The sequence below is a fragment of the Centropristis striata genome, chromosome 24 (assembly GCF_030273125.1).
Source record: "Centropristis striata isolate RG_2023a ecotype Rhode Island chromosome 24, C.striata_1.0, whole genome shotgun sequence".
In the NCBI taxonomy this organism is placed as follows: domain Eukaryota; kingdom Metazoa; phylum Chordata; class Actinopteri; order Perciformes; family Serranidae; genus Centropristis; species Centropristis striata.
In genome coordinates, this window is record NC_081540.1 from 1,010,140 (window position 1) to 1,024,473 (window position 14,334).

Consider the following 14,334-nt stretch of genomic DNA (forward strand, 5'->3'; position numbering starts at 1 on the left):
ATCACTGAGAACCAGATCATATCACTCAGAACCAGATAATATCACACTCAGAACCAGATAACATCACTCAGAACCAGGTAACATCACTCAGAACCAGATAATATCACTCAGAACCAGATAACATCACTCAGAAACCAGGTAACATCACTCAGAACCAGATAATATCACAATCAGAACCAGATAATATCACTCAGAACCAGATAATATCACTCAGAACCTGATAATATCACAATCAGAACCAGATAATATCACAATCAGAACCAGATAATATCACTGAGAACCAGATAATATCACTGAGAACCAGATAATATCACAATCAGAACCAGATACTATCACTGAGAACCAGATAATATCACTCAGAACCAGATAATATCACACTCAGAACCAGATAATATCACTCAGAACCTGATAATATCACTCAGAACCAGATAATATCACTGAGAACCAGATAATATCACAATCAGAACCAGATACTATCACTGAGAACCAGATCATATCACTCAGAACCAGATAATATCACACTCAGAACCAGATAATATCACTCAGGACCAGATAATATCACTCAGAACCAGATAATATCACTCAGAACCAGATAATATCACTCAGAACCAGATAATATCACACTCAGAACCAGATAATATCACTCAGAACCAGATAATATCACTCAGAACCAAGAGGATCACATCTGAGGACTCACGTCTCAGAGAGATCAGACACCAGAAAGCTAAAGAAAGCTAAAGAACGGATTTATTAAGGTTTATAGTGTTGACAGGGAGCTCAGACTCTGGACGGAGACCCTGAGAGGTGAAACCCAGTGAGAGAGTCCGTCCCTGCAGCGTGGACACGTCCAGCCTTTATGAAACCAGAAACACCACAAGAGAGCACAAGAACATTTATGGACATTTATTGCTTTTATTGGTCAATTTGTATCTTTTTGGGGTCATTTTACATCTTTTTTTTGGTCAGTTTGTGTGTTTCTTTGGTCATTTGGTGGCTTTTTTGCTCAATTTGTGTCTTTTTGCATCTGATTTTGGTCAACATGGGAAAATTTTGGTCATTCTATGTCTTTTTTGGTAATTTGTGGTCAATTTATGTCTTTTTTTGGTAATTTTACATCTTTTTTTGGTCATTTGGATGATATTTTTTTGGTCATTTTGTGTATTATTTCTGTCATTTTACATCTGTTTTGGTAATTTTACATCTATTTGTGGTCAATTTGTGTCTTTTTTATCATTTTGTTTGTTTTTTTGGTCATTTTGCATCTGTTTTTGTATTTTTTGGGTAATTTTACATCCATTTGTGGTCAATTTTTGTCTTTTTTGTGGTCAATTTGTGTCTTTTTTGGTCATATGTGTATTATTTCTGTAATTATGTGTCTTCTTTTGGTCATTTTGTGTCTTTGTTGGTCAATTTGTGGTCAATTTGTGTATTTTTTGGGTAATTTTACATCTTTTTTGGGGGCAATGTATGTATTTTGTTAGTCAATTTGTGTATTATTTCTGTCATTTTACATCTTTTTTGGCCATTTTACATCTTTTTTGGTAATTTTATGTCTATTTGGGGTCAATTTGTTGGTCATTTTAGGTAATTTGTGGTCAATTTGCCTTTTTTGGTCAATTTGTGTCTTTTTTGGGTCATTTTACATCTTTTTTGGGGGCAATAGTGTGTATTTTTTGGGTAATTTTGTGTATTATTTCTGTCATTTTACATCTGTTTTGGTAATTTTACATCTATTTGTGGTCAATTTGTGTCTTTTTTGTCATTTTGTGTGTTTTTTTGGTCATTTTGCATCTGTTTTTTGGTCAATTTGTGATTTTTTTGGTCATTTTATGTCTTTTTTGATCATTTGTGGTCAACTTTTGTCTTTTTTTGTGGTCAATTTCTGTCTTTTTTGGTCATATGTGTATTCTTTCTGTAATTATGTGTCTTCTTTTGGTCATTTTGTGTCTTTGTTGGTCAATTTGTGTCTTTTTGGTCATTCTGTATATTATTTTTGGTCATTATGTGTGTTTTACATCTATATGTGGTCAATTTGTGTCTTTTTTGTTTCATTTCTTATGTCCACCAACTCCTAAAAAACAGCAGTCGAAGCAAATGTGTAGCTAAATTTGCTGTAACAATAAATCTGCAGAAAGGGATTTATTTAAAGGCTTATAGAGACAGAGACACTGGACGGATTGTTGCTGTGACCCTCCAGGACTAGATAAACCCACTGAGAGGTTAAATTCATCCCTTTATGCAATGAAAGAGAGAGCAGCTCTGGATTAGCAGCAGAGACATCACAGATCTGAATATTAGGCGATAAAGTGCACAATGCTCTCATCTGCTGATCCGGATTTACTGCCTCCCCCTTTCTCTCTCACACATAGAAATGCCAATAAAGCAGAGCAACTTTAAAGCACATCATCAGTCTGCAATCAGAGGAATCTGCAGCAGCTGCGTGGAATAAATAAAAACACACAGAAACAAATAGTTGAGAAGGCAAACTGTGCCTTTGTTTACCTGCAGGAGACTCCTCTTTAACCTTTAGTTCCTCCTCACAAACAGCTCCACGAGAACTCTGTTTCACTCCGCAGAAAAATTAAAAATAAAAAGCCAAAAGCAGCATCCAGCGTCCTGTGCGCGGCAGGAGCGCGCCCGGAGCCGCTCGGTGCCACGGGAGCGCGCCCGGACACCTCAACACCGGAGAAAGAGGAGGTTCTAATCCGGTAAAGGTCACCTACCGGCGGGCTGCAGTCCCTCCGCGTCCCGTCCTGCACTACTTGTCCCCAGCAGCACTGAGCTCCGTCCGTCCTCCCCGCTCCGCTCCGCTCCGCTCCACACCGCGCGGCGCCGCGTCCTCCTCTCTCTCTCTGGAGGAGGGAGGCAGCAGCCGGCGGAGGAGAGGAGCCGGCCAATCACAGGCCGCCTGACGGGGAGGGACGGCAGCCAATCAGGGAGAGAGAGAGAGAGAGAGGAGAGAGAGAGAGAGAGAGAGAGAGAGAGAGAGAGAGAGAGAGAGAGAGAGAGAGGGACGCTGCCGCTCTGTTTGACGCGTTGACGCTCTGCGGCGGCGCGGTGGCGCGGTGGCGCGGCGGAGCGTCACGCCTCGCCGCTCTGATGGCATCTGGGCTAAAATCAGCAGGGGGCGGGGCTAAGGGCCGCGGGATGATTGACAGCTGCTGCTGGGGACACTTTATGATTGAAGACTATTAAAATAAAATCTGACTGTAAGTGCACACGCTGCAGAATAGAGTCGTTTTATTTAGATTTATAGATATCAGCATGAAACTCCCACAGTTTATTAATATTAACACACAATATTTTTTTATTTTAATTAATTAAATATGCAAGAATTTGCATATATTTCCAGGACATAAATGTGAACATTGGACAGTTAATTTGCAAGTTTTTGTTTAATATGTTGATAGTCATTTTATTTGGTCATTTTGTGTCTTTTTTGTTCTTTTTATGTAATTTTTTTTTGTAATTTTATGTCTTTTTTTGGTCATTTTGTGTATTTTTTTGGTCAATTTGTGTCTTTTTTAGTCATTTTTTTGACATTTTTATGTCTTTTTTTTGGTCATTTTACATCTTTGTTTGGTCATTATGTGTCTTCTTTGGTCATTTTTTGTCATTTTTTTGTCATTTTATGTCTTTTTTTGGTCATTTTGTGTCTTTTTGGTCATTTTGTGTCTTTTTTGGTCATTTTTTTGGTCATTTTGTGTCTTTTTTTGGTAATTTTACATCTTTTTTGGTCACTTTGTGTCCATGGTTTTCTTGATCATGATTTGAAAAACATGAAAAACCCTCTGCAGATAAGATATCACTTCAATGAAACAGGATAAATTTGTGAATTTTTTGGTAATTTTACCTCTTTTTTGGTAATTTGTGGTCAATTTGTGTCTTTTTTGTGTATTCTTTTGGTAATTTTGTGTCTTTATTGGTCATTTTTTGTCTTTTTTGGTTATTTTGTGTTGTTTTGTTTTGTGCATGTATGCAAACGAGCTAATGAAATATGCAATAATTTGCATATATTTCCAGGACATAAATATGAACATTGGACAGTAAATTTGCAAGTTTTTGTTTAATATGTTGATACAGTCATTTTTTTGGTCATTTTGTGTCTTTTTTGGTCATTTTTTTGTCATTTGATGTCATTTTTTGTCTTTTTTTGGTCATTTTGTGTCTCTTTTTTGTCATTTTACATCTTTTTTTGGTCATTTTGTGTCCATGGTTTTCTTGATCATGATTTGAAAAACATGAAAAAACTCTGCAGATAAGATATAACTTCAATAAAACAGAATGCAACAATTTGCAAATCCCTTCTTGCATATATTCAATAGAAAACTGTACAAAAAACGACTGTTTCTGAATTGTATTTGCAGATATGAAGGGCTCAGTTTCTGCTGATTATACTGCAAAATCATGAAAATATATATGTGCATTTTGTGTTTAATTTCTTGCACAAGATCCATTGCATTTGAGGAAGAGGAAGCTGGATTATTGAGGCAGTAACATGTGAAAATTTTGGTCATTTTATGTCTTTTTTGGTAATTTGTGGTCAATTTATGTCTTTTTAGGGGGCAATGTGTGTATTTTTTTGGTCATTTTGTGTATTATTTCTGTCATTTAATATCTGTTTTTGGCCATTTTACATCTTTTTTGGTAATTTTACATCTATTTGTGGTCGATTTGTGTCTTTTTTGGTCATTTTGTGGACAATTTCTGTCTTTTTTGGGTCGTTTTACATCTTTTTTTGGTCATTTTACTTCTATTTGTGGTCGATTTGTGTCTTTTTTGGTCATTTTGTGTATTACTTTTGTCATTTTGTGTATTTTTTGGTCAATTTGTGTCTTTTTTTTGGCCATTTTGCATGTTTTTGCACAATTTCTGTCTTTTTTGGGTCGTTTTACATCTTTTACCCCAGTTTAATTTCCTGCACAAGATCCCTTTAAATCCTGCACACTGCAGCTTTAAACTCTGCATATAAAACTGCATTCTTTCTGCTAAATTAAACAGTATTTTGTGATCATCTGGACCGTTTTTATTATTGTTGCTGCTCCTGTTTGTAATTGTTTGGCAGCAGGATGAAACGATTAAAAATGTACAAAAAACTGACTTTGGATTGTCAATGAAATCGTTACGGGGCGGGAATAAAAAATAGCCCAATTAAAATGATGCCAAAGTGCATTTGAGGCAGAGGAAGCTGGATTATTGAGGCAGTAACAGGACTTAAAGGAGCTGTCATCACTTTCTGACACTAAAGCAGGTTTTTTTTTTTTTTTTTCTGCGGCTGTAATTAACAGTGCAGTATATTCTATTTGCAGGCAATTATCTTGGCGTGTTCCCGCTGTAAGTGAGAGCAGAAAGAATCTGTCAGAGGTGACAAAAGCCACCTAATGGAAAAATCTGTAACTCCTGCAACAGGACTGCTGTATCAGTGGAAATCAATAGGACGAGGTGAGAGTCTCAGCAGGCCGTAGATCACCGTGACGACGCTTTAAACTCGTTAAAAACTCCTTTATTCTGCAGCAATCAAGCTTTATTTCAACCACAACACATATCAGACACATTGTTTTGGTCATTTTGGGTGTTTTTTGACCATTTTACATCTTTTTTATTAATTTTACGTCTATTTGTGGTCATTTTGTGTGTGTTTTGGGGCATTTTGTCTGTTTTTTTGGTCATTTTGTCTGTTTTTTATTAATTTTACATCTATTTGTGGTCATTTTGTGTGTTTTTTGGGTCATTCTGTGTCTTTTTGGGGGTCATTTTGGGTCTTTTTTGGTCATTTTGTGACTTTTTTTGGTAATTTTGTGGTCAGTTTGTGTCTTTTTTAGTCATTTTGTGTCTTTTTTGTGGTCAATTTGTGTCTTTTTTGGTCATTTTGTGTATTTTTTTGGTCATTTTGTGTGTTTTTTGGTCATTTTGTGTCTTTTTTGTAGTCAATTTGTGTCTTTTTTGGTCATTTTGTGTGTTTTTTGACCATTTTACATCTTTTTTTATTAATTTTACGTCTATTTGTGGTCATTTTGTGTGTGTTTTTGGTCATTTTGTGTCTTTTTTGTGGTCAATTTGTGTCTTTTTTGGTCATTTTGTGTATTTTTTTGGTCACTTTGTGTGTTTTTTGGTCATTTTGTGTCTTTTTTTGGTCATTTTGTGTGTTTTTTGACCATTTTACATCTTTTTTATTAATTTTACATCTATTTGTGGTCATTTGGTGTGTTTTTTGGTCATTTTGTGTCTTTTTTTTTTTTTTTTTACCATTTTACATCTTTTTTTGGTAATTTGTGGTCAATTTGTGTCTTTTTTGTGGTCAATTTGTCTCTTTTTTGGTCATTTTGTGTATTTTTTTGGTAATTTTACATCCATTTGTGGTCAATTCTTGTCTTTTTTGTGGTCATTTTGTGCCTTCTTTTGGTCATTTTTTGTCTTTTTTGGTTATTTTGTGTCTTTTTGTCGTCAATTTGTGTCTTTTTTTGGTAAAAGATCACCGAGACGAGGCCAGAAACGCTTTAAACTCATTAAAAACTCCTTTATTGTTCAGTTCATGAAGCTTTATTTCAACCACAAGACATAAGAAGAATAAAAACCTGTTTATAGCCGTTCATTCATTCATTCAAAGACTCTTTAATTAATGTGCATAATGAATTTTTCTGAAAATATAGATACTAACACTGCCCTACAAAGCCTGACAGCAGTAACTACACAAAGGGTTCAACTGGGAAAAACTGCTTTTTTAACTGGCCAGCCAAACTGGTTATAGGGAGGTCAGTGATATGACTCTAATTTCTACATTTATTGATGATTTTATGCTCAAAAATCATGACAAATATTTAACTTTTGACCCCAAAAATGAAATTATTGCACTCAGGTTTTGCATCGCTATAATAGCTTCCTATTATATATATATTTTTTACTACTATTTCTCCTGATTTGTTCCTTGTTTGTTTCTTGAAATCCCTTTTTGTCTGACCTCATGATTGTAACGTTCCTTAATTGTCAATAAAGAAAAAAAAAAAGAAGAAAACTGCGTACACGTAAAAAAATCCCCTCAATGTAACCCTATGGAGAGGCTAGAGTGATGACATCATCACTAGAGTGCAGAAAGAGAGAAAACTGCACTAAAATACAGAAATAATTCATACATAAAAACTAGAGCTGCAACAATTGTTCGATTAATTGAACAATAATCGATTATTGAATTAATCGTCAACTATTTTGATAATCCAATAATTGGTTTGAGGAGTTTTCTTTTAAAGACAATAAGTCCAAATTCTTTGATTTCAGCTTCTTCAATGTGAATATTTCTGGTTTCTTTGTTCCTTTATGACAATAAACTGAATATCTCTTTGGTTTGTGGACAAAACAAGAGATCTGAGGAAGCACTCGTTGATATTTTTATACATTTTAGTTTAAATAATCGACATTTTAATCGATAATGACAATAATCGCTAGTTGCAGCCCAAATAGAAACGTAGGAAAAGCTGTCAGAGCTGGTGTGGTAAAGCTGTCAGAGTTATAGTTTTGCATAGTTTTCTTTTCCATTTTGAATAATTGTAATCTAATAATGTACGACTGAGAGTCACAGACACTCAAAATCTCTTTAGAAAGTTCTAGTTTTTGGTTATAACTCAGTTTCAACCCATAATGTAGCGACTGCAGTGAGTCTTTGCAGGGCAGAATAGAAGAATAGAAGAAGAGATTTTTTTTTCTGTGCACACCAGGTGCATCCGATCACACGCAGCTGAATAAAAGTACAAAAACACTGGATTCTGTGGGAGCAGTTCATCTCTCCATGGACTCAGATGTGGAATAAATCTGCTGAAAGTTCACGAGTCGTCTTCGTCGTCTTCGTCTTCGTCGTAGTATCTGTTCCTCTTGATCTGCTCCTCCACCGTCAGACCGCCGTCGGCCCACAGGAGAGACGTTTCTCCGCTTCCTCGCCCAAAATCCAACAGGTCGTCGAGCGCCGCCGCCGCCCCCGCGGGCGCCTCCCCGGCCGGCCGGCTGAAGCTGAAATCGGAGAGTAAGCTGGAGCTGCTGGTGCTCAAACCGGCGAAGATGTCCTCCAGGAAGCTGGACGAGGAGGTGCTGATCTTTGGCTCGGAGCTGCAGCTTCCCTCGGCCTCCGTCTGCACCAAGAAATCGGAGAAACAGTCGCTACATTTGGCACCGGCTGGCACAAAAGCATCGTCCCGCTGCGCCATCTGCAGCACGTCGCTTGGCATCCACGAGGAATCTGTCCGCTGGTTTCTCTCCTCCTCCTCCTCCTCTTCATCTTCTTCATCATGCATGAGCAGAACATCGTCTTTTTCTTCGTGCATGAGCAGACGATCGTCTTTTTCCTTGTGCATGAGCAAAAGATCGTCTTTTTCTTCGTGCACGAGCAGACGATCGTCTTTTTCTTCGTGCATGAGCAGAAGATCGTCTTTTTCTCCGTGCATGAGCAGAAGACGGTCCTCCTCCTGCAGGAGCTGCATCCGTCTGTAATTATTGTTATTGTTGCAGTTTGCGTTCCCTCCTGCAGCCTCCTCGTCTATCACGGTCACCTTTACCGCCTCCCCGTTGCTCCTGCCGTCATTATTCTCCTCTTTCTCACTTTCTATCTGCCCTTCATGTCCGTTCACTATCACTTCCTCCTCCCTCTCTGCTCCTTTGTCTCCATTTTCAGGCTTTTTCTCCACGTCGCTCTGTTCCTTCTGAGCCTCTCCAGGCTCCACTTCAGACTCCATTTCTTTGCCCACTTGTGCTGCAGCCTCGGAGCTTCTGTTTGACTCTTTAGTTTCTTGAGTGGCTGATTCCTCGGCGGTGGCGGTGGCGGTGGCGGCCTCTGACTCTGCTGTTAAACAGACTCTTTCCTGGGGCCCCTTGTCTCCGTCTGTCTCCTCTAATGAAAGCTTCCTCGGCTGCTCGTTCTCCTTCGGGGGCCACGACGGCTTCACCAGCTTCAGCTCCTCCTCGATGGCGAAGCCTCTCCTGGGGGAGTCGGCTTGAGGAGGCCACACCACCGAGATCTTGGCCGTCAGCTTTTTGCTCTCGTCCTCTGGTTTCTTCACGTCGTTGTCGTCCTGCGTTGCGGCCGAATGTCTCACCTCGGGGACTTTCTTCTCAGGTGACGGCGATCTGACTCTGGTCTTCTCGGCGGAGCTCTCCTGGGTCCTAGTGCTCCACAGTTCTTTGTGCGGTTTCTGTCCGAAGCCCTCGTCGTAATTTCCTTTGGATTTGAAGAGTTGCGTGTAGTGTGGCTTGCAGTACATTCGTCCATGGAGAGAGGCGTAGTTACCAAGACTGGAACAGAAGAAGAGAAGAAGAAGTTAAAAGTGCATCAGGTCAAAAACAAACCGCTTCAACAGCCAACAGTCGAGTCATTTTAACCCATTTAAGCTGGGAAAGCGGATACGTCGTTTTGTAGTATTTGTAGTTTTTTTTCACCTATTTTCCGTCTTTTGCCAAATGAAATGCATCAGAATACATGTGGGAGTGTCGCAATGCAACATGGGACACAAAATGACAAAAAAAAAGACACAAAATGACAAAAAAAGACACAAAATGACTGAAAAAAGACACAAAATGACCAAAAAAAAGACACAAAAAGACACAAAATGACAAAAAAAAGACACAAAATGACCAACGAAAAGACACAAAATGACCAAAAAAAGACAAAAAAAGACACAAAATGACCAAAAAAAGACACAAATGACCAAAAAAAGACACAAAAAGACACAAAATTACTGAAAAAAGACACAAAATGACAAAAAAAAAGACACAAAATGACTAAAAAAAGACACAAAAAGGACCAAAAGTTCAATAAAAACTTAAATTTAAAAAAAAAAAAAGTTTCAACAACCGTTTCTTCCCAAAAGCAACCCTGAACTCTCATATGCACTGATTTTCATATGGACTTTATCACTGTGCAATATTTCTCCCTTTTTAAATATACTACAACTGGCAATGTGCAATAATTTGTGCAATAAATTGTCCTTCAATGTGCAATATATTTATGAACACTAAAATAGCATCATATCTGCTTCTGAATTATTATTGTATCGACGGTTTTAAGGCAGATTTGAAAACCTGAAGCTGCCTTTTAAAGGAGCAGTGTGAAGGATTTGCACCGAGGCTGCAAACTGCAACAAATTTGCACAGAATGCAACAATTTGCAAATCCCTTCTTGCATATATTCAATAGAAAACTGCAGAAAAACCGACTGTTTTTGAACTGTGTTTGCAGATATGAAGCTCTCAGTTTCTGCTGATTATACTGAACAATCATGAAAATATATATGTGCATTTTGTGTTCAATTTCCTGCACCAGTTCCCTTTAAATCCTGCACACTGCAGCTTTAAACTCTGCTGATCTCTAACACTAAATAGCATCATATCTGTTTCTGGCAAATTGAATTAATGACTGTGCACCTTACCTCCCTTTCTTGCCTATGTTTACATTACAACTTTTTTTTCTTTACATTTGCTTGCCTAAGTATGTGTATGTTTATGTTTATATTGTATATTTTTATGTATTTTATTTATTGTCGCACTGCTTTTTGGAGTCAGCTCTCAAATCTCATTGTATATATTGTGTATAGTGACAATAAAGGCATTCTATTCTGTTCTGAAGATGAATCATTTGGTGTGTTTCTGCTGTGTGAACCCACCTTAGTTTGCCTCTGCAGTGTTCACAGCGAAAGCAGCTTTTATGGAAGTTTTGTTTGTCTGCGATCAGCGACTCCATCGGGTAAACCCTCTTCCGACAAACCCTGCACAGCTCGGACTCGGGAACTCGAATTTTCTGCAAAAGAAACAAATAAAACACGTCAGTTTCAGGGTTGAAGGCTGAACTTTATGCCACTTCTTCCTCTCAGAGGAATCTACTGATCACACCTGAATCTGCTCAGGATTCATGCAGCATACAGACTATTTTTTAGGATTTTGGGGCAGATATGAAAACCTGAAGCTGCCTTTTAACGGAACAATGTGAAGGATTTAATTGCATCTTGCACTGAGGCTGCAGAATGCAACCAATTTGCAAAGTTCAGATGGTGTAAAAACATGAAAATACCTTCTGCAGATAAAATATAACTTCAATGAAACAGAATGCATCAATTTGCAAATCCCCTTTGGCATCTATTCAACAGAAAACTGTACAAAAACAGTATATTTTATAGTCGGTAAGGCAGTAAGGCAGATATAAAACCTGAAGCTGCCTTTTAAAGGAGCAGTGTGAAGGATTTGCAGACTGCAACAAATTTGCAAAGTTCAGATGGTGTAAAAACCTGAAAAACCTTCTGCAGATAAGATATAACTTTAATAAAACAGAATGCAACAATTTGCTTATCCCTTCTTGCATATATTCAATAGAAAACTACACAAAAATCGACTGTTTTTGAACTGTGTTTGCAGATATGAAGGGCTCCGTTCCTGCTGATTATACTGCACTCTCATGTCAATATATATGTGCATTTTGTGTTCAATTTCCTGCACCAGATCCCTTTAAATCCTGCACACTGCTGCTTTAAACTCTGCCGATCTCTCTGCATATCTGTCCCCAGAACACCCTGCTCTCCGTATGGATAAATCTGCATTTTTTACTGCTAAATGAAACAGTATTTTGGGATCATTAACAGCCGAACATGGACAGTTTTTATTATTGTTGCTTCTCCTCTTGCAGCTGGACGGGTTTGTAATTGTTTGGCAGCAGGACAAAACGATTAAAAATGTACAAAAACTGCATCTACTTTGGATTGTCAATGAAATCGTTACGGGGGAAACAAATAGCCCAATTAAAAAGAGAGGATTTAGCTGATATAACACTGCAGAATTCTGCTATTTCAGGGTCCCCTGACCTCTGACCTCATCATATCTGATGTAAAACAGACTCTCTGTGTCCCCATAAGACTCTTCTTTGCAGACATGCCCACTTTATGCTGAAAACATGCACTTAAAGGCAAAGAACACACTCATGCATGTGTTATTTTCTTCATTGCATGTGAATATTTCTGCATCCTGCAGCTGGAATCACAGAAACTGCGTCTCACTGGAAAGCTGAGACTCAATAATTAATTCAACCGCTAATGGATTTATGAATATTACACACTATAACAAGTTGTCACACAGAGACGAGCTGCATCTTAAATTAATCTCAGCTCTGACGTTGACGTGCATCACTTCTGTGTTGACCTGCAGGCTTTAAATGGTTAATTAACTGGGAGATTTCCTGGAAAAGAAGCATGTAATTTGCTACAAATCACAGGAAAAAATAAATTTGTTCAGAGCTAATTAATTAACGCCAGTGATGTGTGAGCGTAGCTGTGTTTGTGACCTCTCCACATCAGCAGCGTGTTCACAGATTAATAATCATTAAGAAGTTTGTGCAACAGAAATTACTTTTTGAAATGTTCAATCCCTTAAATTGGGAGTCATTAAAGGAACACTTCACCCTTAAAATGACCATAAATGTCACTTATCAACCCCGTTTTACCTTGAAATCTTGCAGAAAACTTCTATGCATTGAAAGAAACAGCAGAACAATCATAACATCTGTTTACAAACTGATGCACAACTTCCCAAACATCTGGATTTCTGCAAAAATGCTGCTGTTTAAAACACTTGGTGCACCTCAGTGTCACATCTGTGCAGAGAAAATGTAAATGCATGCAGGAACTGACACAAAGATGCAGAAACGAGACTCTAAATAAAGCAGAAAAGTTGTGTCAGAGCTTGCAAACTTATGTTCTGATGAAAAATGTTGCTGTTGTTAAATGCAGCGTCTGTTTGAAGGATTTTTTTGATTCTCTGTTAACCGTAAAAGCAAGCAGAATGTTTTATTTTCCAAGGTAACAAGGTGCTTTTGATATATTTATTATGTGGATCCTGCAGCCTGCAGACTGACTCTTCTCTCTCCTCGTCTCAACCAAAACTACGTCTCAAATCTGGGATATAATATTTATAGAAAACTGGAATAGTTGCTATATTATGCAGACAACTGAATATGTATATATGCATATATATAAATAACAAAAAGGGGAAGAAATAAATCAGTTTTTACTTCATCCCACTACCTTTCCGACATGAAATATTAGAGTTTAAGTGCCTTTTTTCTGCTTTATTATGATAATTTCATCATTGCATTTATCTGTTTGTTTTGTTTTTAAGCATGTTGGAAATAAAGATATTTCCCTCCACAGAACAGAGCCAGCTGAGGGCTCAGGGAGGAGTTGGTTTTTTAACACAAATGACCTTTAAAAAATAGATAAATAATAATACAAAAAAACTGAGTCCCTGAGCTCCTAAAGTCCAACTTTGCTGCTTTATTATTATGATCATTATTGTTGTTATTATGGCACCGATGCTGTTTTTCCTTTTCTTCTTGCGTCCACATTAACTTCACCTCAGACTGATGTTCCTGCTCCCACACAGCAGCATCAAAGCAACAAAAAAACAACTTCTTCCCTCCCAGCTGCTTTTTCTTGCATTAAAAATAAAGAACTGAAGGTCATTTTTGGGGTATAGTATTCCTTTTAAAGCAAGAGTTCATATTTACTAGCGTTTAAACAGAGAGAGTCCTTGTTTTCTTCTATAACTGCTATCAAATTACTGTTATTGTTGTTGTTTTTGCAGACAAACAAACCTTCCTCTAAGCGAGCGAGGACTCACAGGTGTTAGAAACATGTTTCAGCCTCAGAGCTGCAATTAAAGCTCTAAAAATGGTCTGTGTGTGATTTTTTATAATTACTGCAGCAGCTTTAGAAAGTAATTAGTCGTCCAAAGTTACTCTTCTTTTTCAGAATCAAAGGTGAAGCTCGAGACTGAAGAATAAAAATAATTTGTTTTCTTTTCTGTGCTGCAGGTGTTTGGAGGTAGTATGTTTACGGACATTTCATTTGTTTTTTGGGGATATTTTTTCGTTTTTGTGTGCTTTTTATTTTGTTTTTGGTGTTGTATCATGTCCGAAATAAAGTGCATAAAGAAAAAAAACTAATGAATTTAATGCATTCTGTTTTTATTCATGTTTTATGCAACATCCCTACTTTTCTTTAGGAAATGGGAGCTGCACATACGTGCATGTGTGTCGGTTTTAAGGCAGATATAAAACCTGAAGCTGCCTTTTAAAGGAGCAGTGTGAAGGATTTAATTGCATCTTGCACTGAGGCTGCAGAATGCAACAAATTTGCAAAGTTCAGATGGTGTAAAAACATGAAAAACCCTCTGCAAATAAGATATAACTTTAATAAAACAGAATGCAACAATTTGCAAATCCCTTCTTGCATATAACGTTTCTAAAGCTCTAAAAATGGTCAGTGTGTGATTTTTTTTAATAATTACTGCAGCAGCTTTGGAAAGTAATTAGTCG

The 14,334-nt window shown here is 37.5% G+C and overlaps 2 protein-coding genes across 2 annotated transcripts in view; both read right to left on the minus strand.

Moving 5' to 3' along the window:
• LOC131962833 (beta-1,3-galactosyltransferase 1-like) overlaps positions 1-2,778 on the minus strand; it is a 212,910-nt gene extending 210,132 nt beyond the window's left edge. Inside the window, exon 1 of the mRNA XM_059327922.1 lies at positions 2,503-2,778. The gene's annotated coding sequence lies outside the window, so the exon portion shown is untranslated. The remainder of the gene's footprint in view (positions 1-2,502) is intronic.
• A 6,356-nt stretch (positions 2,779-9,134) lies between these two features.
• Positions 9,135-14,334, minus strand: part of xirp2a (xin actin binding repeat containing 2a) — a 133,633-nt gene continuing 128,433 nt past the window's right edge. Inside the window, exons 12-13 of the mRNA XM_059328320.1 lie at positions 10,640-10,773; positions 9,135-9,273 (exon numbers count right to left, since the gene is read on the minus strand). Coding sequence (XP_059184303.1) covers positions 10,679-10,773 — 95 coding nt within the window. The 3' untranslated portion in view covers positions 9,135-9,273; positions 10,640-10,678. The remainder of the gene's footprint in view (positions 9,274-10,639; positions 10,774-14,334) is intronic.